General features: G+C 47.7%; 1 protein-coding gene across 5 annotated transcripts in view; it reads right to left on the minus strand.

Moving 5' to 3' along the window:
- The window catches only part of RBPMS (RNA binding protein, mRNA processing factor), a 151597-nt gene that overhangs the window by 53519 nt on the left and 72624 nt on the right, over positions 1 to 25454 (minus strand). For all 5 annotated transcript variants that reach the window (XR_010921502.1, XR_010921501.1, XR_010921500.1 and 2 more), the window contains exon 5: positions 21838 to 21988. Coding sequence is in view for 2 of the 5 variants with exons in the window: in XM_067556969.1 (XP_067413070.1) it covers positions 21838 to 21988 (151 nt within the window). In the remaining 3 variants the exon portion in view is untranslated. The remainder of the gene's footprint in view (positions 1 to 21837; positions 21989 to 25454) is intronic.

The raw sequence follows: 25454 nt of genomic DNA on the forward strand, positions 1-25454 counted from the left end.
ACCTGATTCATTCATGAGGTCTTTTCCGAAATTTTTTTTTAAATTTTTCTGCCAGTGGAAGCTGATCGGAAACAGTAAGGGAGTGTGATCCCACTCTGAAGATGGTGCTGTTAAGGTGACAGTGAATGATCCTGGCTCAGAAACCACAATCTTCTTTCAGCATAAAAAAAAGCTTGAAAAAATGGCTTCACTGTGAGCTGCTTTTTTTGTGATAGCAGTGCAGTGCAACCTACAAGAACTGCTGCTTTGTCATTCCAGGAATAACAGGGGATGCTGCTCCTTGGATTATAATGCAGCACACTGAAGACATTAGGGACCAGGGCCAGGCAGCATTTATGAAATGTTTTCTTCCCATTTTCAGAAAGTCCTAACTAGATTCTTCAATTCCTGACGCAACTAGGTTGCATCTGATGAAGTGGGTTGCAGCCCACGAAAGCTTATGCCCGATGAAATTTGTTAGTCTTTAAGGTGCTACAGGACTCTGGTTGTTTTTTCAATTCCTGGATCTCACTCACTCTCTCTCTCTCTCTCACACACATTTAGGAGAATGTACCATATCTCTAGTTTGCCAGTTCAAATCCAGCAATGGCTGGCAGTGACTAAGTTGTCAACGGATGGCTTATGTGAAATGAGTTTGGTGGTCTCAGTTAGTTTCCCAGTAGATACATCCCCAGTTCCCTAGCCTTTACGCATTGCAGTCTCAGCAGAGATAAGAATGGCCTGGGCATGGAGGAATGAGCTAAGAACATCTCATCTCTAATGCTGATCCTTTAGGTTGTGGATGAAAAACATGGAGGGGGAATCTTATGCAGCCCATTCTTTGTCTGTTTCCTGGATGGACAGAGCACTTTCCTCTCCAGAACAGTCATTGTGGCACTTTCTATGGACACTAAGGACAAATTTTCAAATGCTTAGCACCCACACTCGGATCAAGTTTTTCAAAGAGCTCAGCACCTATTTGGGCAGCTAATTAAAGGCCCAATTTTCCAAAGAGCTCAGCACCCAGAAGCTCCCACTGTGATAGGTAGGGACAAATTCTCAGAAGAGCTCTGCATACTGGGAGCCAAGCTCTTTGGAAAATCTGGCCCTGACTGTGGGTGCGGAATACTTCTGAAAATCTGGTACAAAGTGTAAATAAAGACTTGACTGTCTCATTGTTTGCTTATGCTCCCCCATCTGCCTGTATCCACCTGTTGTCTCTTGTCTTGTGCGAGGTTTGTAAACTCCTCGGGACAGGGTCTATTTTTTTCTGTGTTTTTACAGCACATAGCACAATGGAGTCCTGGTCCACAAAGTGCTACCACAAAACCAATAAAAACAGGGTTACTTACCAGTAACTGTTGTTCTTCGAGATGTGTTGCTCATATCCATTCCAGTATAGATGTGTGCGCGTCCCGTGCACAGATTCCCGGAACTTTTTTCCCTTAGCAAGCCCCGGAGGACCGGCTCAAGTGCCCCCTGGAGTGCCGCGCTCATGCCGCAGTACATAGGGCGCTGTCGACCTTGTGGGCCCTCAGTCCCTTCTTTCTGCTGACTCCAACAGTGGGGATGGAGGGTGGGTGTGGAATGGATATGAGCAACACATCTCGAAGAACAACAGTTACTGGTAAGTAACCCTGTTTTCTCTCTTCGAGTGATTGCTCATATCCATTCCAATATAGGTGATTAAATAGCCATACCTTGGAGGTCAGTAGGAGTTACCAGCGAGCTGCTCTCATCAGCACGGCCCTGCCGAAGCCAGTGTCCTCTCTCGCTTGCTGCACGATGGCATAGTGGGACATAAAGGTGTGGACCGACAACCAGGTCACTGCTCTGCAGATGTCCTGTGGGGGCACTCGTTCCAAGAAGGCCGCAGATGAGGCCTGGGCTCTGGTTGAATGTGCTGTCACAGCTCCTGGAAGTGGCACCTTCGTCCGCTCATAGCAGGTCCTAATGCAGGTGGTAATCCAGGTGGAGATGCTCTGGGTGGAGACGGTGAGCCTTTCATCCAGTCCGCCACTGCCACGAACAGTTGCGATGATTTCCGGAACGGCCTGGTCCGCTCGATGTAGAAGGCCAAGGCTCGTCTGACGTCCAGCAAATCCATCTCCGCTCCTCCTCCGAACCGTGTGGTTTAGGAAAGAACACGGGGAGGAAGATATCCTGGTTGTAGTCAAACTAGGACACTATCTTAGGCAGGAATGCCGGGTGGGGTCTCAGTCGGACCTTATCTTTATAGAAAACCATGTAGGGTGGTTCCGAGGTCAATGCTCTTATCTCGGAGACCTTCCTAGCCGATGTAATGGCCACCAGGAAGGCTACCTTCCAAGAAAGGACGAGCAGCGGGCATGTAACCATGGGCTCGAAGGGGGGTCCTGTCAATATGGCGAGGACCAGGTTCAGATCCCAGGGAGGCACCGGATCGCGGACCTGCGGGTATAGCCTCTCCACTCCTTTGAGGAACCTTACAGATATGGGGTGAGAGAACAGAGACCGCCATCGGCTGGTGCACCTTCAGGGAGGCCAGTGCTAGACCCTGGAGCTTCAGATGGAGGAGAAACTCCAAAATCACCTGTATGGGCGAACAGCTCGGTGGGATACCCCGGGACTCCGCCACCTGAGTGGAAGGTTTTCTGCTGCCCAGCAGAACCTGCTGGACCTGTATGGAGCAGGCTCTCTCTCCCTCCGTCAGCCACGGAGTCTCCATGCCGTCAGGTGGAGGGAGTCCAGGTCCGGGTGCAGCAGGCGACCCTGGTCCTGAGAGAGTGCCTCGGGAGCGGGATCAGCGTGTCGATGGACAGGTTGAGCAGCATGCTGTACCAGTGCTGCCTTGGCCAAGCTGGCGCAATCAGTATGATGTCCGTTCTGTCCCTCTTGATTTTCAAGAGGACCTTGGGTAGGAGCAGAGTGGGGGGAAACACGTATGTGAGGGTCCCTGTCCAGTCTAGAAGGAACGTGTCGGAGAGGGAGCCCGGCTCACGACCTCGGAACGAGCAGAACCTCTGGCACTTCCTGTTCCAGGACGACGCGAACAGGTCCAGTTGGGGAACCCCCCACTTGTGGAAAACGGAAGTCACCACCTTCGGGTGCAGTGACCAGTCGTGGCGGGGTAAGAATAACCTGCTGAAGCGGTCCATCTCGTCGTTCCTGACCCCCGGGAGGTGAGAGGCAGATATGTGGAAGTTGTGCCTCACAGCAGAGTCCCAAAGTTGAGTAGCCTCCTGGCAAAGAGCCGAGGAGCGCGCTCCCCCCTGCCTGTTCATATAGAACATGGCCGCCGTGTTGTCCGTGAGGACCTGAACCATCCTGCCCCTCAGGAACCTGAGGAAGACTTTGCCAGCCAAGCGGACTGCTCTGAGCTCCCTGACATTGATGTGGAGAGCCCTCTCGTCTGGTGACCAGAGCCCCTGGGTGCTCAGGTCTTTGCTGATGTGGGCCCCCCATCCCACATCTGAGGCGTCCGTTATCAGGGTCACTGAAGGAGCCAAGTCTCTGAAAGGACACCCCTCAGAACCTCCTCCGGGTTCCTCTACCAATCCAGGGAGGACAGTACCTGTGTGGGAACAGTGACCACCCTGTTCAGCGAATATCTGGCTGGCACATACACCAAGGCCAACCACCCTTGGAGAGGCCTGAGCTTGAGGCGTGCCAGCCTCACCACATATGTACATGCCGCCATATGTCCCAACAGCTGAAGGCAGTGCCTGGCTGTCGTCGTGGGGGACCTGTGCAGATCGGCAATTATGGCGGCCATGGTCTCGAATCGAGGCCATGGAAGGAAGGCTCTGGCCTGGGTGGCATCCAGGGTGGCCCCGATTAGCTCTATGCGCTGCACCGGGGTGAGTGTGGACTTCTGCTCGTTGATGAGCAGCCCCAGTCTGGTGCATGTGGCGCAGGTGAGTGCCAGGCTGTTCCTCACATGGGCCCTGGACCTGCCCCAGATCAGCCAATCGTCCAGGTATGGGAATATCTGGACCCCTCTGCGGCGCAGGTGAGCCGCTACCACCGCCATGCATTTCGTGAAGACCCTGGGGGCGGACGAAAGACCAAAGGGCAGGGCTGAAAACTGGTAGTGGCAGCCAGCTACCACAAACCTGAGGAACCTTCTGTGACCGGGGAGGATAGTAATATGAAAATACACATCCTTGAGGTCGAGGGCAGCATACCCAGTCCCCTGGATCTAGAGTGGGAATAATGGAGGCTAGGGAAACCATGTGGAACCTGATGTGTCTGATGAACGTGTTCAGACGGCAGAGGTCTAATATCGGCCTCAGGCCCCCCTTGGCCTTGGGAATTAGGAAGTACTATGAATAAAATCCCCTTCCCCGTTCCTGTGGAGGAACCTCTTCCACCGCTCCGAGCAGGAGGAGGGAGTTGACCTCCTGTATGAGGAGTTGCTCGTGAGAGGGGTTCCTGAAGAGGGACTGGGTAGGAGGTGAGTCCGGGGGGAAGGCCATAAGTTGCAGGGCATAGCCCCTGAGGACTACACCTAGGACCCAGCAGTCCATGGTGATGATTTCCCACTCGGCATAGTACAGCTGGAGCCTGTGGGCAAAGGGCCGGGAGAGATCCAGGGGGAAAGGAGGAGTGCCACCCTCGTGCGCACCGTCAAAACCTTTTATTGCCAGCATTGCCCTCGCTTGGGCCTTGCTGGGGCCCCGCAGAGGACCCCGGGCGATCGCGGCGGCTAGATGCCCGGTATCGATCCTGACCCCTCCTGAGATGAGCGGGTCTGGGAGGCAGCCTGGGTGGAGGCTGTGGCTGCCTCTGGGCCTGAGGCCGAGACTGGCGCCTCAAGGCCTGCGGGGTGTAGAGCCCGAGGGACCTTAGGGTGGCTCGCGAGTCCTTCAGGGCATGAAGCTTCTCGTCTGTTCTCTCCGAGAAGAGGCCAGCGCCGTCAAATGGGAGGTCCTGGATAGCTTGCTGGACCTCTTGGGAGAAGCCTGAAGCTTGAAGCCAGGAGCAGTGGCGCATGACGATGGCCAAAGCCGTTGTCCTGCTAGCGGTATCCTCCGCGTCACTGGCAGATTGCAATGCCGCGTTTGCCCTGCCACGCCTTCCTGGGACACAGTGGTGAAGTCCGTGGCCTGGTCTGGGGGCAATACCGACTGAAACCTGTGCAGCGAGGACCACAGATTTAGATTGTATCTCCCGAGGAGTGCTTGGTGATTAGTGACCCTCAGCTGCAGGGTCACAGTAGAATACATCTTGCGGCCAAACAGGTCTAATTTTTTACTGTCTTTGTCCTTGGTGGTGTTGCCATGGCGGTCCCGCTGGTTAGCAGCCTCCACCACCACTGTCCCTGGGGCAGGGTGGGTGTACAGAAAATCAAACCCCTCCTTAGGGACAGAGTATTTTCGTTCGGCGCCCTTGGAGGTGGGGGCCACTGAGGACGGGGTTTGCCAGAGGGCCTTGGCTATTTTCATCACCCTCTTGTGGACCGGCAGGGTGACTCGTGACGGTCCTGCCGACCCGGATACCCCAAAGAGGGAGTCCTCCTCCTCGGACATTTCCTTAAGTTCAAGGTTGAGGTTGCCCGCCACCATCTTCAGCAGGTCTTGGTGGGCCCGGAAATCAAAGAGGGGGGCGTTATGGTCCCTGGCAGCCACTTCATCTGGGGACGAGGAGGAGGACTGCGGAAGGGGCCCTGTGGAGGGACCTTCCTCGGGGTCTGAACCCTCATCTGAGGGGTGGCCCTGCTCTGGGTGGCTCGGAGGTGGGGGCGCTGGCTGGGCCACCGAGGAATGAATGGATGTGGTCCCTTGGGCCATCTGGGTACCCCACGGCTCCCAGTATGGCCATTGCCTAGGGCCTTGGGGCCATGCCGGTACTGGCATCGGTGCCTGCTGGGTCGTATCTGGATGGTGCCCCCGGGACCTGGAGCCGCTCGATCGACACTTGCGGCTCCAGGGAGGTGAACAGCCCCAAGACGACGACGAGGATGACCGACGGTGTCGATGTCTACAATGCCGACGGAGGGACGAGCTGCTGGAGGAGCTGTATGTGGATCGCCTCCTCCGCTTCGATGTCTTACAGCGACACTTCCCACCTTGGGACTGAGAGCGGTGATGCCTATGTCGTCGCGATGCCGACCCCGATTGCGATTGATCTCGCGGTGCCGAGACAGTCGGCACCGAGGCAGGTGGTGCCAGAACAGGCAGTGCTGAAGCAGGCGGCGCCGAGATGGTCAGTGCCGAGATAGTCGATGCCAGATGATGCGCTGCACTGATGAGCACCGTCACCCGCGGCGGGCTGTATGCCAGGGATCTCGAGCAGCGTCACCTGTGCTGCCGCACCGGGCTGTGCACTGGGGTCAGGGATCGGTGCCGAGCCTGGCTCTGTACCAGGGCACGAGAACCGGAGCTGTGGCCCGTGCGCGAGGCGGTACTGGAGCGTCGTGGCCTCGCATGTGTGCCTCTCGATCGCCCCCGGTGGCGCGGTGTCGAGGAGCTCGACGACTCTGAGTCGGAGCTAGGAGGAGAACCTGCACTCTCAACCCTCCTTGACCGTCTGGGGGGAGACTTTGAGTTTACCCCGAGATGCCAGTCCCGGAACCCTCAGCCAAGGGGGGGATGGAGGCATGGGCATGCCCAGGAGGGCACGTGCTGCCGCAAAAGCCTCCAGCGTCAATGGCCCTTGCAGGGGCGCTCCCCACCCCCAGGAGTCGGGGGAGGCTCCCTGCGAGGAAATGTTGGTACCGGAGTATTCCCCACAGCACGTGGCTGGGGCATCTCCTGGGTCACCCCCTGCTGTACCTGTCGCAGGGGGGAGTCCATGTGGGCAGTCTCAGGCTGCTTCTTCTTTTTCGGTGCCGAAGGCTTTGGTACCAGTGCCGGTGGAGCACTCCGCACCGAGGAGACTCTCGGTGCTGCTGGAGAACGAGATGGCTCGGAGTCCGGGCGAAGTGCGGACTCCATCAGGATTGCCTTCAGCCTGGCGTCCCTCTCCTTCTGGGTACGGGGCTTGAAGGCCTTACAAATGTGGCATTTCTCTTTTCTATGCTGCTCCCTGAGGCATCGGAGGCAGCAATCGTGAGGGTCACTCACAGGAAAGGCTTTTGCACACAGGGTGCAGGCTTAAATCCAGTGGAGCCAGGCATGGCTCCACTGTAGTACCTAAGGACACTATCTAACTTATTAACTTGAACTATTCACTTAACTATCAACAACTATTAACTGAACAATGAAACGCACTAGAATTGCTAAGGGAGGCTACTTGTGATATGCAAGAGGCAGACGTTCCAGCAACCGTCACAGGCGGAAAGAAGGAACTGAGGGCCCGCAGGGTCGGCAGTGCCCTATGTACCGCGGCATGAGCGCAGCACTCCAGGGGGCGCCTGAGCTGACCCTACGGGGCTTGCTAAGGGAAAAAAGTTCCGGGAATCTGTGCACGGGGTGCGCACACAGCTATATTGGAATGGATATGAGCAATCACTCGAAGAGAGAATAGTAAGTTAATATGACTTTATCATAGTGTCTACACATAAGGAGGCAGAGGTAATGTTCTGCAGGTAACCTTAACTTTGGCATTTCCAGATTTTCAAGTGTTTCTTTTGGTAGCCTTGTGTAGATTGCAGTACTGAATATTTATACATACACACAAGTATATGTACATCTAATTACCCATAACTATATTGATGAAGAGTGTTTTGAGAAAGAGGGAGAAGATCATCTCACATAAATAGGCTGAGTCAGAAACAACACATTTTAATGATCAAAGGCAGAAAGTTATGAGAAATTCCATTCTCATCTTTTAAATTAAAAAACAAACAAACCATAAAAAAGGAAAAACAAATAAATGTCTGAGTTCAGGGAGATGCACAGACTCTTTGCAGGGAGCTGCCTACTTCCCTGCATTTACCAGCAAGACACCCAGAACAGGATAGGATGAGTGAAAGAAGCTGTTACAAACCCATCACTTTTGGAAGCTTTCCCATTCACCAAATGCTGATTTTCCGGATGACAACATGCCCCTTGGTAACACCTTTCCCTCACACACCCAAAGCAGCCTCTGCACTCAGCTCCCAGAACAGCATGTGCACAGCTTTGTTTGCATGTTATCCATGGCTCGATTTTAAATGTGGCCAGTTTCCTAGACATTAGCACTGTGCATTGGATGTGCATTTACAGCCTGGCAGTGCAGGTCAGCGCTGTAGGTTAAACCGCCCACGTTCAATAGTTGGGCTCACCATATGGCTAGTAACTACTTTGGTTGGGCTTTATTTCTGGGTGACTGAACATCTGTTTAAAAGAAAAGATGAAGAAAACCCTGAAGGGTCATTATCAGAGCCCTTTGTTCAAAGCCATCTAGCTTTCCCCATGCTGTCCTGCCCTGCATATCTCCCATTGACTTACTAATGTTTCCTTACCCAAATCCACACCCTTCTGAGTCACACCAAATCTCAAAGGGCTCCAACTCAGTATGTCAATATTAGATGACATAGAAAGACTGATCTTTAAACAGATGTCTCAATGCAACCTTAATTATTGAAGTTGTATAATGTTGTAGGGTCATATCTCTTTTGCTGTCTGTATCTGTACACTCCACTTGGCAGGTCTGCATCATGTCTGTAACTTTAAGAGAAGACTGTGTTTCAATTGCCTTGTTTCAGGGAAGTGGACATGTGAGAGCAATTTGGTCTGGTTCCTTTACCCAGGTAATTGGAAAACACACCAGCATTTTTAGCAGATGGTGAATACTGTGATTGCTGCAAGTAGCATTATGCCATAATAGCAGCCCTGTCTATCTTCATGTACAACTTTCCCCAATAAAGTCTCTTTTACACTTTAGATCCATGTGAACGGAGCTGAGCCACAATGCCTGTGCACTTGGCCTGTTGTTACATTCCCATACAAACGTGCTATGATAATCGGAGTGCCTAACTGCAACCTTCATCCACTCCTCTAATGAGTAAATAGTATGTGGGGAGGGGAGGAGGGGGGAATGACGAAGCCAAAGCCTGGGTGGGAGTTGGAAAAGAGACATGGGTGAGGTCAGACTAAAGCAGGATCCGGAAGTGGAAGCAGGTGGGTCAGTGAGAAAGTCAGCAGCCTGCTGTCCAGGCGAAGAGAGAGAGCACAGAATCGGGAGCACACCTCTGGGGGTTGTGGGTCAGGAATCAGGATTCACCATTTAGGAAACACTGCACTACAGAACAAATGTTCACTGGATTGGATAGACGGGAAAGCCACATTGTTTCAATCACAGTGACAGCCACCTTCTCCTGTGGTGAACACGTGATCTTCTCCTTTCCCTCCTGGGAGCTCTTAGGCACAGCTGCTCACCTGCATAAATATCTCACTCTACTAAAAAGGAAGCAGCTGATGATTCATGTCTTGCCCCAAAGTGACTAGGTCCTTCGTAGACATAGTGTGTAGTTAGTTCATGGATGGGGGCATAGCCCCCCTCAGTCAGGGTACAAGCAATTACTTGCTTTAATGCATGTTTTATCTACTTCATGTTCCCCACCTGCAGGGTGACCTGATTTCATTTTCCCTACCATTTACAAGGCTGGTGTGTGCACTCAGGGCCATTTCACTGGCATTTATAAAATTCCTCTTGCATTTTTCATGCACATCCCACATATAAGAATGCTCCAGTTCTATGAACAACTCCCCAGAGTATCAGCCTCTGCTTGGCATTTTCAGGGATAGTTATTTTAGGGCTGGAGTGGCCCAAGCCTAGCCATGCCTGGCCACACTGCAGCTCAGGACAGTTTTGTCTGCTGTGGGCCCCACCATGGCCCCACCTCCTCTGAGCAAGTGGTCAGGGTGAGTGCATGAGTGAGCGGATGCACAGCTTTGCATCCCTCCCCCCCACACTAGCTGGCATAGCTTGTTGAGTGTGCCAGGGAAATGAAGTGTACTCCATAAAAGAATGAGGAATCATACTGTCCCTGATCAGAGAGGTACAGGGGTAGAATTTTTCTACATCCCAGTGGCTACACTAAAAACTCAGCCTAGACCTTTTAAAACATAGGTCTGGGCTCATAAAGAAGTGATGAAAATTGATGTTGTCCTATATTTTAGGAGAGGCTTCTGGGTGCTCACAAATACCTTCCTCATCAAGCCATGCCATGGAGGGAACTCATGGAAAAGAGTCCCACCGGAATAGCCCCTAGTGAGCTCTGAACATGGGCCCTGTGCCAGAATGTGGCTGCGGGGCAGTCGTGATTGTTGGGGAGAGTTTTCCAGGCACGCAAGGCGGCTAGCTGCCCAGCCGCCTTTGGAAATCTCTGGTTGTTGGATCCTGTGTGTCTCTGATATCATAAGGCCCAGCTGAGAGCATGAGAGGGCGTATGGGAGAAGGGCTGAACCGGGCCATCAAGCTAGCATTGGTGGTGGAGTAAAGAGCAAACAAAGCCCACCCTGGGAACAGGTTGGGTAGAATAGGGGCCAGTTGTGGAAGGCTTTGCCAGGCAGGGGAGGAAGTGGGGTTTGATGTGCTGGAGGAGGGAGCCAACGAAGGGACTCAGAGTGGGATGTAGTCAAGGTGACAAGCCAGGAGACTGTTTCAGGAGCAGCTAAGAAGGCAGGTTAGGAGGGGGTGAGTGAGGCAGCCAGAGAGGAGGAGATCACAGCAGTCCAGCAACGAGATGATCAGAGCTTGGACCAGAGTCTTGACCATGGGAGCAGGGGTCATGTCTCAGAGAGGCTGTGCAGGGAGAAGCAGCAGGACCTAGAATGGCCTGGGTGTGCTAGTCAAAGGAGATGATTGAGTCAGAGATAATACTAAGGTGGTGCCTGAGTGTGGTGCTACTGGCCTCCTGATCAGAAAGGAGGTGTGATGGGAGGTTTCAAGGGAAAGAGCCAGAGCTTGGTTTGGCCATGTTAAGTTTTGATGATGGCTGGACACCCCTGAGGAAGTGTCAGAGAGACAGACCCAGGGCTTGGATGGGATGGAGGGAGGCACACCTGTGAGTCATCAGCATAGAGCCGGTCGTGAGAGCCATGGCTGAGATCACCCACAGAAAGGCAGAGAGAGAGAAGAGTGGTGTCACACCTGCTGGGCTCTCCTGCATGTCTCACACATACTGAGCTAGCCATTAAATGCGTGTGTGAGAGAGACACAAAACCAAAATTGCGGAAGGCATGTGCTTAAAATAAAACTTAAGATAACTAGGAAAGTATTTGACACCTCCTCTGCAGCCCTGAAAACAGCTAAAGTCTGAGGGCTGGTCAGAGTGTACACTACAGAATTAGGTCGACGTAAGGCAGCTATCAGTGTCTACACTACAATGGTGTTCCCGCCAATGTACGTCACCCACTACATCGACTTAGGGCTGGTCTAAACTAGAGAGTTTTGTTGACAAAAAAGTGGAGGTGTACACACTGAAATGCTCCTCCCACCAACCTCCTCCCCTGCTATGCCGACATCATAAAACCACCTCAATGAGAGGTGCAGGGATTATGTTGTCTTAGTTAGGGCAATGCAGTGTCAGTGTAGGAGGTAATACAAGTCCTCCCGGGGCAGTAGAGGGACATAAGAGCATGACAGGACTCTGTGAAGTACTGAACACCACTTTCATGTCTGCAGCACTTGTAAGTATGCTAACGGTGGCACCACCAAAAGACCTGGGAAGCAGCCCTGAGGATATGAGGCTGAGGCTACACACAGATTTTGTACAGGTATAATTGTAAGAATAGAACCCACACTGGGTTACACCAATGGCCCCTCTAGCCCAGTGTCCTGTCTTCCAACAGTGGCCGCTGCCAGATGCTTCAGAGGGAATGAACAGAACAGGGCAATTTATCAAGTGAGCCATCCCCTGTCATCCAGTCCCAGCTTCTGGCAGTCAGAGGTTTAGGGACACCCAGAACATGGGGTTGTGTCCCTGACCATCTTGGCTAATCACTATTGATGGACCTATCCTCCATGAACTTAGCTAATTCTTTTTTGAACTCCATTAAACTTTTGGCCTTCATAATATCCCCTGCAATGAGATCTACAGCTTGACTTTGCGTTATGTGAAGCAGTACTTCCTTACGATTGTTTTAAACCTTCTGCCTGTTAATTTCATCGGGTGACCCCTGGTTCTTCTGTTATGAAAAGGAGTAAATAACACTTAGCACTTTCTCCATACCAGTCATGATTTTATAGACCTCTATCATATCCCCCCTTAGTTGTCTGTTTTCTAAGCTAAACAGTCTCATCTTTATAAAACCTCAAATGGAAACTGTTCAATGCCCCTAATCATTTTTGTTGTCCTTTGTACTTTTTTCAGTTGTAATATATGTTTTGTGAGATGAAGTGATCAGAACTGCACACAGTATTCAAGGTGTGGGCTTGAGTTATATAGTGGCATTATGCTGTTTTCTGTCTTATTTTCTATCCCTTTCCTAACGTTTGACTGCTGCTTCAAAATGAGTTTTCAGAGAACTATTCTCAGCAACTTCAAGACCTTTCTTGAGTGGTAACGGCTAATTTAGACCCCATTATTTTGTATGTATAATTGGGATTATATACTCTGCATTCATCAACATTGAATTTCATCTGCCATTTTCTTGCCTAGTCATCCCGTTTAGTGAAATCCCTTTATAACTATTCGCAGTCAGCTTTGGACTTAACTATCCTGAGTAATTTTGTATTGTCTGCAAAATTTCCACCACATTGTTTATGCTTTTTTCCAAATCATTTAGGAATATGTTGAAGAGCAGATCCTTGAGGGACCCCACTATTTATCTCTCTCCATTGTGAAAATTGATCATTTATCGCCACCCTTTGTTTTCTATCTTTTAACCAGTTCCTGATCCATGAGAGGACCTTCCCTCTTATCCCATGACTGCTTACTTTGCTTACAAGCCTTTGGTGAGGGATCTTGTCAAAGGCTTTCTGAATGTCCAAGTACACTATATCCACCGGATCACCCTGACCCTCAAAGAATTCTAATAGATTGGTGAGGCATGATTTCCCTTTACAAAAGCCGTATTGACTCATCCCCAACAAATTATGTTCATCTATGTACTGATAATTCTGTTCTTTACTATCATTTCAACCAATTTGCCAGCTACGGAAGTTATGCTTACCGGCCTGTAATTTCCAGGATTGGCTCCAGATCCTTTTTTTAAAATTGGCATTACATTAGCTATCCTCTACTGACAGACTTATACAGAGGCTGATTTAAGCGGTAGGTTACAAACCACAGTTAGTAGCTCTGCAATTTCATATCTGAGTTCCTTCAGAGCTCTTTGGTTAATGCCACCTGGTCCTGGCAACTTATACTGTTTAGTTTATCAATTTGTTCCAAAACCTGCTCTACTGACACCTCAATCTGGGCAGTTCACCCCATTTCCTCTTCCTCCTTGTCTTCCTCACTCCAGGCTGGGGTTTGTGGGAAACAAACTTTCTCTTCAGTTGAAAGTTTGTCTTTAGTAAGAGATCACTCAGGATCGAGAGTCCCAATCCTCATGCAGTTAAGAGGGGAAGGATGGTCCAGTGGTTCCGGTGCTGTGCAGGCTTGTGTGACTTAGAATCAGTTCTCTGCTCTGTCACCAATCTCTGTGTGACCTTGGCAGTCCCTGAGTCTCTCTTTGCCTCAGTCCCCCATATGCCCAATGCGGATCACAGCACTGCCCTGCTGTACAGGGTATAGGAGAGTACATACATTAAAGATTGGGAGGGGTTCTGATACTCTGGCAATAGGGCCAGATAAATAGCATAGACAGACAGTTGTGCTACAGATCTCTAAGTGCTGCAGCAGCCTAAAAAATATGACCCATTTGTCTTAGTTATCCAGTAATTGGAACAACTGGATGTAGATTTTATTAGCTTCTCTTGTTTCCCCTTTTCTGCCAGAATCCATCAGCTGCTCCCTCAGACTGGTGGGAGCTGCCTGCAGGCCATCCCCCTCCTCTCATTGGCAATGGCCCTGACATTTTTACTGTACCTATGTCCCTTGTCTTGTTCCAAATCATTTTCCCTCTCCCACTCCTACTCCAAGCCAGAACAGCAGAAACAGTCAACAGCAATAACATCCCCTACAGAAACCAAAGAGGAGCAAAGCTCGCAAGGGATGCCATTTAATGCCAGAGGAGATTAAGAGTTTACACTGTTGACTTTAAAGTAAGATAAACAGTGAAAACTTGGCAAGTGCTAACATAAACAACTCCCTCTCCCACCACTCATTCCTAAGGCCAGTGCTCATTGCCGGGGGAAAGCACATGCCAATTACAGGGCACCCTAACCTTTCCCAAGGGGGCTTTAATTTGACTCAGAGGCTGATGGACTCCCATTATACAGTGGGACAGAATGGAATACAGAACGGATCCCAGCTGCACAGCATGGGCCAGTGTGAGTGGGAGCTGAAAACACTTTCCAAGGGTTCTCTCCTGGCAAATGAGGCATGACTCAGCTATGGGGCTTTCTTCGCTTTCCATCAAAATTATCGTTAGGAGAGAAAAAAAAGGTTCGTGTTTTTCCACCATTGGCTGAAAACATTTAGGGTGAACCTGAGCCCTGTGCAGTGCCAGCATGGGACCAAGATGCCATCTGGGCCCCCTTTATATCCTCCATGGAGGGTTTGTGCTGCTCTCTGCACAGAGGGAAGTTCACTGTAAATGGGCTGCAAACGAATGGGCTATAGTCCAGACAGCTACAGGTCCATGGCTTTGCTAAAACCAGAGACATTAGAATGTCAGCTAAGAGAGTACCCACAGGCACCATGTCCAGTAGGAAACTAGCCAATGACTCACTGCCATTGCCAGCAACAGCCCCTGTGGACCATGAGCGTAGATGGAGCTATGTTGTTTTCAACATCCTCACAGGACAATGTGATTAGTTCAAGCTGTATTCTCTGTCATGGTGAAAATGTCTTCCTTCCATCTGGGCTAGCAATTATACCGTTCTCCACACTGATTCGGAGGGATGCAATGCAACAGCTCGTCATTTCCTACATCAGAGATACATGAGAGGCGCTGGGCTGTGTCTAACGTTAACACAAGTCAGACCAAATTGTGCTCCTGTTGAAATTGCTGGGTTTTTTGACTGGGGCCAGGATAGGGGTCCTAGTAGATGCTATGTTGTAATCTCTTGTTAGCTCACATGTAGCTGAGTTTATTATGACTAATTGCATCACTATCGGGACTAGTTTACACGGTTTAAGGAAATGAAAAGGAGTGATAACAATTCTGCACATGCTCTTGATAAGATTTGGATTAAAAACATCCATAAAAATGTCACTGAAACTTTTTTGAAAAAGGAAAAGTGGTTCTATTCCAAAATCTGCCAAACAGGCTTGGAACACTGAACTTCCTTGCTGAACTACATTTCCAGCCAGCTCTCTGGACATCACTGTTCACTGCTGCTGATGTTTGGTTACACTCAGACACAGTTCTTATTTGAACCTGTGGATTTCACATGGAGAAATGGGCCCTTTTCATGGTTATGTGCTGTGAGGCAGAGGTTACAAAAGGTAAAAGCATCTGCTTCAGCTAGTTCCTGGATGCAGGAATCCCTGGGTGAGGTTCTCTCGCCTTTGCTACACAGGTGCTCAGACTCGATTGGCATAATGATCCCTCCTGGCATTCACATCTATGGATATTCCAGGAACACTGCACCACCATATGCTGCTCACAACACTGACATTTCAGGCTAACCCAAATATTTATCTAACTTGCCTTTCCCACCCACAAATGCTTGTTTTAGTGCATTGCAGATGAAAAATCCCTGCAATCGTTCTTTAGGCCTTGCTGAGTTGCACTCTTCAGGCCCAAACTAAAACCTTGGGTTCACATGCCCTCCAACGTTAGGAATAGAAAGTGAGGGAGATGGGAACTGAATCCAATACCTGGCTGGGCAGAGCCCAAGCCCTGGATTCAAAACCTCACACCTCCTGAATGTTTGTTCTTTACAAAAGGGGTGTTTGGGAAAGAAGAATGGGAGTACAAATTGCAAATCTGAACTGTTCGGCTTCATCTCTGCTCAGTGCATTGTTTTCACCAGGGATTTGTAATCTCTTTTGAAAATTGGGTTTTATTCATGGAACTAGCAGCATATCTCATTTTCCAGTCTTTCCCCCACAGTCCCTAAAAGCAATATTCATTTAATAGATTTTGCACAAAAGAAGTCTAATCAGCTGATAGATCCTTTTTAAAAAATGAAGTGTTACATAAAATCATTCATAGTCATCTTTTGTTTTTCATTCACTTTGTCTCTTCCTAATGTAGCCCCAATACTGGGCATTTCTTTGTTGTTTCAAGCAAATTCCATTGTTTTCTACATAACCTGCTCCTTAAAACATGATCTACTTTAGAGGAGGCGATGAAGCTTATACTTGGATTTCTTTTTACATAATTTTATTCTCCTGTAAGTGAATTTTAATTCCTTTTTAAAAGATTTTGCTTCACTGCTGTTGTAAAAAGTAACCAAAGTACTTTCAGGCAATATGAATTTGCAGTAGGTTTTAAATCATTGCTTCCTTGATTGCAGAAATACTGCAGAACTGGCAGTTGCGTCTGGTAAAGTGTGACACACTGCATCCCCCATGATCATCCTTATATGTAATTGTGTACCATTCATGTTTACCCTTATAGTTTTGTAATTGTGTATTGTTTAATGCAAAGTATGTCATGTAAGATGTTTTTGGAATGCTCATAACATACTGAACATTATTGTTATAGTAATATGTTTGGTGCAATGTCATGTGTATGGTTATGAGGCTTTGCTATGTAATATGCCCAAATATGTGTATCATGGCTTGAGACAGATCTAGGCAAAACTCTACAGAACTGAGGAGCAATTTGCACTTCATTAGGACCTGTATAGAACACCCCAGCTCAACATTCCAGGAACAAAGGACTGGCCCAGATGTCAACAAATGAATCCACAAAAGACAACAGTGACTCAGGGCATGGTGGGAACCATGCATGGACACTGTTTGTCACCTGACCCTGAAAGGGAGGGCGAAGCCCCAGAAGGGAGTAAGAACATTTTAAAAAGGAGAGACATTTTGCAATCTCTCTCTCTCTCTCCCACCTCCTTCTACAAACACCACCAAGCAACTGAAGTGCTAATCACAGGGGGAGGGCCTGGCTGGAGGCAGACCAGCCAACCTGTGGTGAGAATTATCTGACTTTGTAAGGTTGCTGAAAGTGTTACACTCAGGTGATTTGCCTTTTATTTTCTCTTGATCAAATCTGACCTGCTTTCCTGTGATTTATAATAGCTTAAAATCTTTCTATACTTAATACATTTGTTTGTTTGTTTTATCTAAAGCAGTGCATTTTTTAAGGTATGTTAAAGATTCCATTTGAAGTGACAAGGCTGGTGCATATCAATTTCTTTGATAAATTGATGAACATATGAGCTTGCAGAGGGCAACACGGAACACTGTAAGACAGCAGTTCCTGGGGTTGTATCTGGGACTGGGGCTATTGGCTGGGGTCATACCATTACATAATCCCATGAATGGCTGGCTAGAGGTACTCACTGAGTTGGGAGCAACTTACATGATATAGGCTGTGTGTGAGCTGCCCAGGAGTGGTGGTTCTCACAGCAAAGCAGGGTATGACGGGCTCCAAGAGTGAGGGATTGGGGTGACACAGTGATTCACCAGTCCAGATTACAGAGGGGAATGTCACATAAACATGTTGTTGTTTTTCCAGAAAAAGTAAGTTTGTAAAACCCCTTTTCCCACTCTGATTACCAGCTGCAAGGAACTCTTGGGAAAATGACCCAAAAGTCACACACATGAAGTGATAAACGTGCTGTTAGCATGAAATTCACCCCAGTGCAGAGGGCAGACACAAGGCTCGGCCTGTTTGTGCAGCAGCCAGCACATCAGGCACTGTTAGTGCCGAGCAAATAATAAACAATCTAACAACAGAACCTACGTACCGCAAAGAGTGCCGGCTCTCAGCCCAGAGGCAATGTCACCCCTACGGCTCTGCCCATGTAGTCTGAGGGACACACTTTCTTAGCCTGACTGTCTGCCCTTTGATCTTCCTTATGTGGTTTCCGCCCTCTCCTTTGCCTTTAATTGAATTCAGCTGTCATGAAAGAAGCCAGGTGACAACACTCCTCTGCACAGCCACAGAGCAGATACAGCAAGAGTTGTAGCAGTAGCTGCTTCCCATAGCTATTGCCATGTGGATGAACCTGGGCTCCTTTGGGGGAACCACTACCAAGGCTGAGACAAGCTTCATTCTCCAGGGCCCCTTCCAGCTTTGGACTCCAGACTGATAGTGCCAAGAAGAAGCTGGGAGAGGCAACTGTGATGGGGTTACCAGGGCATGAGGGAGATCTATGTCCTGTGCTGTCAGTGTAAATGGAGCAGAAATTCTTCCATCTGATACATCCAGAGCTCCAACTGTGCCGGTATGTGGCAATACATCAGTTTGGCATGCCTCACAAATTGCTCTCTCATTCTCTAGTGTCAGAGATTCCTGCCTGAGTCTGCAGAGAGCCTGGAACAGTCGTTCTCAGCTGCAAACTGCCCCATTCAACTTGATGAGTGTTAATTCAGATGTCAGTGAGGACACTATAAATGCTAACAGTGGCACTGGTAATAATTTCCCTGATCATGGCAGCACGTGAAAAAGGAGACCGTCACATCACGCAGCTGTGCGCAATCTATTGGGCACAAGCACTCATTTTGGGGCCAGAATTGGTTGGCCTTGGGGAAACCCTCACTTATTTGTTTCCCTAATTAAGAAGGAGCCAGGCCCGAGGAGCCCAAGAGCCACTTGTACACCTACAGTGGAGTGGCCAGGTCCAAGGATCTCACAGGACATCTGAGACCCATTGTGGGTGACCTGACCCGAGAAGCCCCATGGAGGCCTGAGAGCACACACGATCATAATTTGAACAATCTACTGACCAGCAGTGTCTCATTTTGACATCTAAAGAGGGTGGAACTTGGTTTGTGGGTGGACTTGGAAGAGTTTCACTTCCTATTTACCTGAATTTGACCCCTGTATTCATCCAATATAAAGAAATAAGCAAAAAATACAAACCCAACTGACTTCAGATCTTGTTTGTGAAAAAAACCCAGAGGCCGTATCTTTCCATGGTAAAGACATCAACAGTTGCTGTTTGTTTTTTTGCTTTGCACTTCACCATTAAGCACTTGCAAAGTGCATGAAAAATAATGTAACAATGTCTAACTTCATTTTACAATACATGTATTTTGCTGAGGGAGTATGTGTGATAATAATAGCCAATATAGAATCATGGAATCATAGATATATAGGGCTAGAAGGAACCTTGAGAGGTTATCTAGTCCAGCCCCCTGCATTGAGGCAGAATCAAGTAAATCTAAATCATCCCTGACAGGTGTTTGTCCAGTCTGTTCTTAAAAACCTCCAGTGAGGGGAATTCTACCACCTCCCTTGAAAGCCTATTCCAGTGCTTAAACTATCTTTATAGTTAGAAAGTTTTTCCTAATATCTAATCCAAATCTCCCTTGCTGCAAATTAAGCCCTTTACTATTTCTTTTGTCATCAGTGGGCATGGAGTCCACCATCCTCTTTAAAACATCCCTTAAAATATATTGGAAGACTGTTATCAGGTCCCCTGTCAGTCTCTTTTTCTCAAGACTAAACATGTCCAGGTTTTTTAACCTTTCTTCACTGGTCAGGTTTACTAAATCTTTTATCATTTTTGTTGAGCCCCTCTAGACTTTCTCCAATTTGTCCCCATTCTTCCTAAAGTGTGGTGCCCAGAACTGGACACAGTACTTCAGTTGAGTAGAGCAAGACAATTACCTCCTATGCTTTACATACAACATTTCTGTTAATACACTCAATAATCATATTAGCTTTTTTCACAACTGCATCACATTGTTGGCTCATATTCAATTTGTGATCCACTAGGAACCCCAGATCCTTTTCAGCAGTACTACTGCCTAGCTAATTATTTCCCCTTTTGTAGTTGTGCATTTAATTTTTCCTTCCTTTTTGCACTTGTCTTTATTACATTTCATCTCGCTGAATTCAGACCAATTCTCCAATTTGTGAACGTCATTTTGAATTTTAATCCAGTCCTCCAAAGTGCTAGCAACCCAGGTTGGAGTCATCTGCAAGTTCTATAAGCATACTCTCCACTCCATTCAATTAATTCAAGTAATTAATAAAAATGTTGAGCCAGACCCTGGCAAGACCCTACTAGTTACACCCACACACACCCAAATTTAACAGCAAACCATTGATAACTACTCTTTGAGTATGCTTTTCAACTGTTGTGCATAGTAATTTCATCTGAACCACATTATAAGAATGTCATGTGGGAGTAGCTCAAAAGACTTACTAAAATCAAGATATATCATGTTTACTGCTTCCACCCATCCATAAGATAGTAATCCTGTCAAAGAAGGAGATTAGGTTGGTCTGACATGATTTGCTTTTGACAAATGCATGCTGACTATTCCTTATAACCCTATTGTCCTCTAGGTGCTTACAAATTGATTGTTTACTAATTTGTTCCAGTATCTTTCCATGTATCAAAGTTAGGCTGACTGGTTTATAAATCATTGGTCCTCTTTGTCCCCCTTTTTAAAGACAGGGTTATGTTTACCCTTCTCTAGTCCTCTGGGACATTACATAGGCAGCGGGAGTCAGGAAGGGACAGCCCCCATGATGGGGTAAGGATGGAGTTTCAAGACCCTCTGAAACATCCCCTGTTGGAGACATGATACCGAATTGGATGGTCAGTTCAAGCACCCTGCTATCAGAAAGAGAGCAGAGGTGGTTTTCAACATAGATTCATATATTCTAAGACCAGAAGGGACTATTGTGATCATCTAATATGACCTCCTGCATAACAGAGGCCAGAGAACTTCCCCACAATAATTCCCAGTTCATATCTTTTAGAAAAACATTCAATCTTGATTTAAAAATGGTCAGTGATGGAGAATCCACCATGAACCTTGGTAAATTGTTCCAGTGGTTAATTACTCTCACTGTTAAAAATTGACACCATATTTCCAGTCTGAATTTGTCTAGCTCCAACTTCCAACCACTGGATTGTGTTATAACTTTTTCTGAGCCTATTATTAAAATCTTGTTCCCCATGTAGTTACTTATAGACTATGATCAAGTCACCCCTCAACCTTCACTTTGTAAACAAATTGAACTCCTTGCATCTGTTGCTATAAGACACATTTTCTAAGCTTTTAATCATTTTTGTGGCTCTTCTTTGAATCATCCCCAATTTATCAACAACCTCCTTGAATTGTGGACACCAGGCTGGACACGGTATTCCAGCAATGGTCACACCAGTGCCAAATACAGAGGTAAAATAACCTCTCTTATCCTACTTGAGATTCCCCTGATTCTGCATCCAAGGATCGCATTAGCCCTTTTGGCCACAGTGTTGCACTGGGAGCTCATGGTTAGCGGATTATCCACCATGACTCTCAAATCATTATCAGAGTCACTGTCCCCAAGATAGAGTTCCCAATCCTGTATGTATGGCCTACATTCTTTCTTCCTACAGATATACACTGACATTTACATCATTCAGTGTTCACTATTGTGTGTAAACATTCAGTCTCTGCTTCCAGATGTGACTATGAATGAAAGATCCAAAAAATACCAGTATCCACTAAATTGTCAAAAACAAAAGCACCAGCAACAAGAGAGGCCACTCTGCTGTACCTGCCTAAACAGCCTCCTAGAGACAGATGATCACCTCCAGTTCCTGGTCTACAAACAAAGGAATCTGATTATAGACAAAACCCCATCATCTGCCAGCAGGCACAAGGGCGGCGCACTTCATTCACATCTAACATTGCTTTGCAGAGACACTGAATTAACACAGTTGTTTCTCCTCTTTCAGGACGTCTAAGTCACTGAGCGCCACAGGATCCAGCTCTGCGTCATCTCTACTTGCCGTTTAATTAAGACCATAAAACCAAAAACTTACATGGCTCCCTGGTAATGAACTGAGGTACAGTGCTGGAGAGAGCAGTGCTCGGGTTCGGGGTTCCCACTAGCTTGCTCTTGGCCATCTTGGTGTTTGCCTTGGCGAACTCTAGTCGCAGCGTTTGTGGAATTTCGGGATCAAAGCGAATTCCCTTTGCAAAGCAAGAAAACAAAGCGTGTCAATTATCTGTAAAGCCAATATGGAAAACTACTGAATGAAATCAACATTTTGGGCAAGCGCCCCAAACACCAGATGGGGAGGCCACTGTGGCTCAGGACACCAGCATCTCAAGCACATTGCTCTAAAAGCCAAACAAAGCAAACACAGGTCACACTGGGATGGGGATGGTTCTCCACCATTTTGACTGTGATCCTTCAATAAGATCCATACTGACAGGGCCTTACACTTCCACAGGGCTCCATAGGTCACAAGGGTCTTGGAGCATGGATCTGATTGCAGGATAAGGGCCTCCATCATTTTGTACATAGGAAAACATACCAAAATTCCTGTTTTAAAGCTGAATCCGATAACTTGTTTTTAAAGTAAATTCTTATGTTTATTGATTCAGCTGATGAAACATTCACTAATATGGGATTCATTTTCCTTAATATGTTCCCAAGTAACATATCTTGTTCTCATCTGGCTCACAGACTATTGTGGAATTGGAATTGCAGTCACTATGACCATAACATAGTTCACAGGGCAGACAACATCTCACATGCACCAGCCTTCAAAGGCTGGAGGCCTCAGGCTATGAGATGTCCAAACTCAGAAGCATTATTTAGTTACATGGCAGTGTTAATGACACAAGGTTGTGAGTTGATCTCAGAACTCCAGTTATCACTAACTCCAATGCAAAATGGTAGTGGAGCTTGCTGGGAGGCCTGGGGAAGAAAGAGCAGGATGGCCATACATGAGCTACATGGCAGCAATCCTAAACCAGGGGAAAGGAGAGCAGCTGAAACATTGACTGGAAAGGCTCAAAGTCTACATGGAGGGAGGGATTGTTTGGGATTTTTATTTTGAGCAGACTGGGGCAGGGCATGGTGAACCTTATAGAAATATTTTTTAAATTAAAAATAGGGAGAGATGTTCACGTTTAACTCAGGCTGGACTCCCAAAGTCCAGAATTAAATCCAATCAGGGTCCAAAAACGCCGGGAGGAGGGGACAAATAAAAGAAAAGGGAAACACCTGCCCCTGGTTACAGTCAATCTCAATAATGCCCTAGCTTTGAATTGTTACACTTCTTATTGTCAGAGGAGATGGTTCTGGGAGCTGGAAATGACTGAGCAAACTGACCCTTTCCCCTGATCGTAATGAAGAGCACAGCCCAAAACTGGAATTAGAACCACTCCAAACTAGCTAAGAATCAAGTGTGGACTTTGAGGCTCAGGGCACCTCTAGCTGAAATATTCTTTAGCTACAGTGATGATGCATAGCTTCAAACTGGCTAGGTTATCTAGGACCCAACTGATCAGAAGCTTCTCTGAACCTCCAGCTAAACAGAACCGAACAGCTCATTAGAACAGGCTTGCTTGTGAGATCTCCAGAACTTCCTGCTTATGGATGGGCCAAAAATACCCAATGCAAGAACAGCCTCTTCCCTGGAATTCTGACACTTTCACTTCTAGGTCCACAGAGGAGACGAAGGAAGGGCTTGTGATTAAGGCATGGGAGTGGGGCTCAGGAGACGTGCATTCAGTTCCCAGATCTCAGCTCTGCCACAAACTCAGTGTGATCCAGGGCAAGTCACTTTAGGTCAAATTTTCAAAAGTGCCTAAGTCCCATTTTGAAAAGTAACTTATAGAGTTGACTTGTGATGAGACTTTGGCTCCTGAGTCACTTTTACAAGTAACTTAAGTGTTTTTGGACCTCTTCCCTATAGTGTCACTGCACCTCAACTGCCATCTGTAAAATGGGGACAATGAGCCTCCCTTTCTCGTACCCTTTGTCTGGCTCCTCTATCTAGATGGTAAGCGCTTTGATCAGGGACATTAGACCACCCCTAGCACAATGCGGCCCTGAGCTTGGTAGGGGGATCTAAATATTACCGTAATAAACCACAAATAACTGAGGTGTAGAAATACATGAAAACCAACCAAATCACAATGGTAGTTTTGTTCAACTCCTGCCTTGCATGTGGGTGAGGGATTCTTAACCTGCCCAAGCTGGAGAGTCCATTGCTAGCAATGACCAAAAGCCATTACCTCCGACAGCCCTTTGCTGTTCTGTGTCAGGAGAGCCGATCCCCTTTCCAATGCTCCACAGACACCTGGCCCCAGCCCAAACCTCACAGATAACTGGCTAATTGACTCATGTCATCACTGCACGGAAACCAAGGGCTGAGCACACATGGAGGTGGAACTTGTCAGGGCACACTTGAGGCAGGCTCAGGGGTGCAGTTTGGAAATGCTTCCACTGCTGGATGGCCCTGGAGAAATAAAGCTACGATTCTGGCATCTTCTACAAGCACTGCAGTTCTTCAGCAAGAGAACAGTGCACGTCCTCGGGACATTTCAGTTTATCATGTATTTATTTTTACTTTTAGCTCCTACTAGAGGATAATGAAAATTATAGAAATGTCCAGCAGGAGAAAGCAGCTCCTTAGACATTGTGACACAGACACTGATTTTATTGTGACTCTCACAATGCTTGATATTTTGCTTACCGCCTTAGCTGCTGGGGTCAGATTGTTAGCTGAGACTCTCATCTTTCATTAAGAAAAGGAAGTTTCTAGCTCTCCTGGCGGATACACGCTGGAGAGTGACACCCCAAAAGCTTCCACATGAGAAAGCGAAGAGAACTTCAACTTCTCTATATTTAAAAATCTCATGGTTTTTAAGCCAGTCTCAGGATCTTTTGGTACTTTGCTCAAGCTTTGAATACTTGGGGTTGGCAGATAGTAGGAGCTAACTGATAAGGACCAAATCTGGTTTCAAAACGTGGTGGCAGACCCTTTGCTGGTGTAAATAATCATGGCTCCATGGAAGCAAGATTTGTCTGGCGGTGTGTATTGTCTCCATTCCTATGTGATCTCCAATGGCAGACCTGTCCTTCTGTGTGACAGAAACAGGCCCTTGTTTTTATTACCCGGCTGGGGTGGGGGCATGGTCTCACCAGTGTTCTGCAGCCTCTCCTATTTATAACTCTCAGGATCAGCGGGAAAGTCTCAAATCCCCTGCTCTTTTCAGACTGTCTGACAGACTGAGGAAGAAGGGGCTTTCCAACACCCCACGCCACACACACACACACACACACACACACACACACACACTTCTAAAATTGCCTTTCAAAGAAATCCCTTCACCCTGATTCCAACCATCTTCAGCAGAGTGCAAAATTTTCAATGAAATGCCAAGTCTCAGACCTCCTCTCTGTATAGAAAGGAACAAATTGGCAGCAGGGAAACAGTCAGCTGGATGAGTGGTTAATGCTGCCACAGCTGGATGGAAAGATGCTCTTAGTGGCATTGAATTGTCACGACTACCCAGCTGGGCCAGTATTGCATGCCAGCACCAGGAAGGGTAAGGGGAGAACAAAAGGAGCAACACTAATGCAGTGATGGCGCAGTGCACGACAGCAGTTTTGCTTTAATAAAACACGTTAGTAATCTCC

The sequence above is a fragment of the Emydura macquarii genome, unplaced genomic scaffold (genome assembly GCF_026122565.2).
Source record: "Emydura macquarii macquarii isolate MOO-44397 ecotype Brisbane River unplaced genomic scaffold, CSIRO-AGI_Emac_v2 contig_1790, whole genome shotgun sequence".
In the NCBI taxonomy this organism is placed as follows: domain Eukaryota; kingdom Metazoa; phylum Chordata; order Testudines; family Chelidae; genus Emydura; species Emydura macquarii.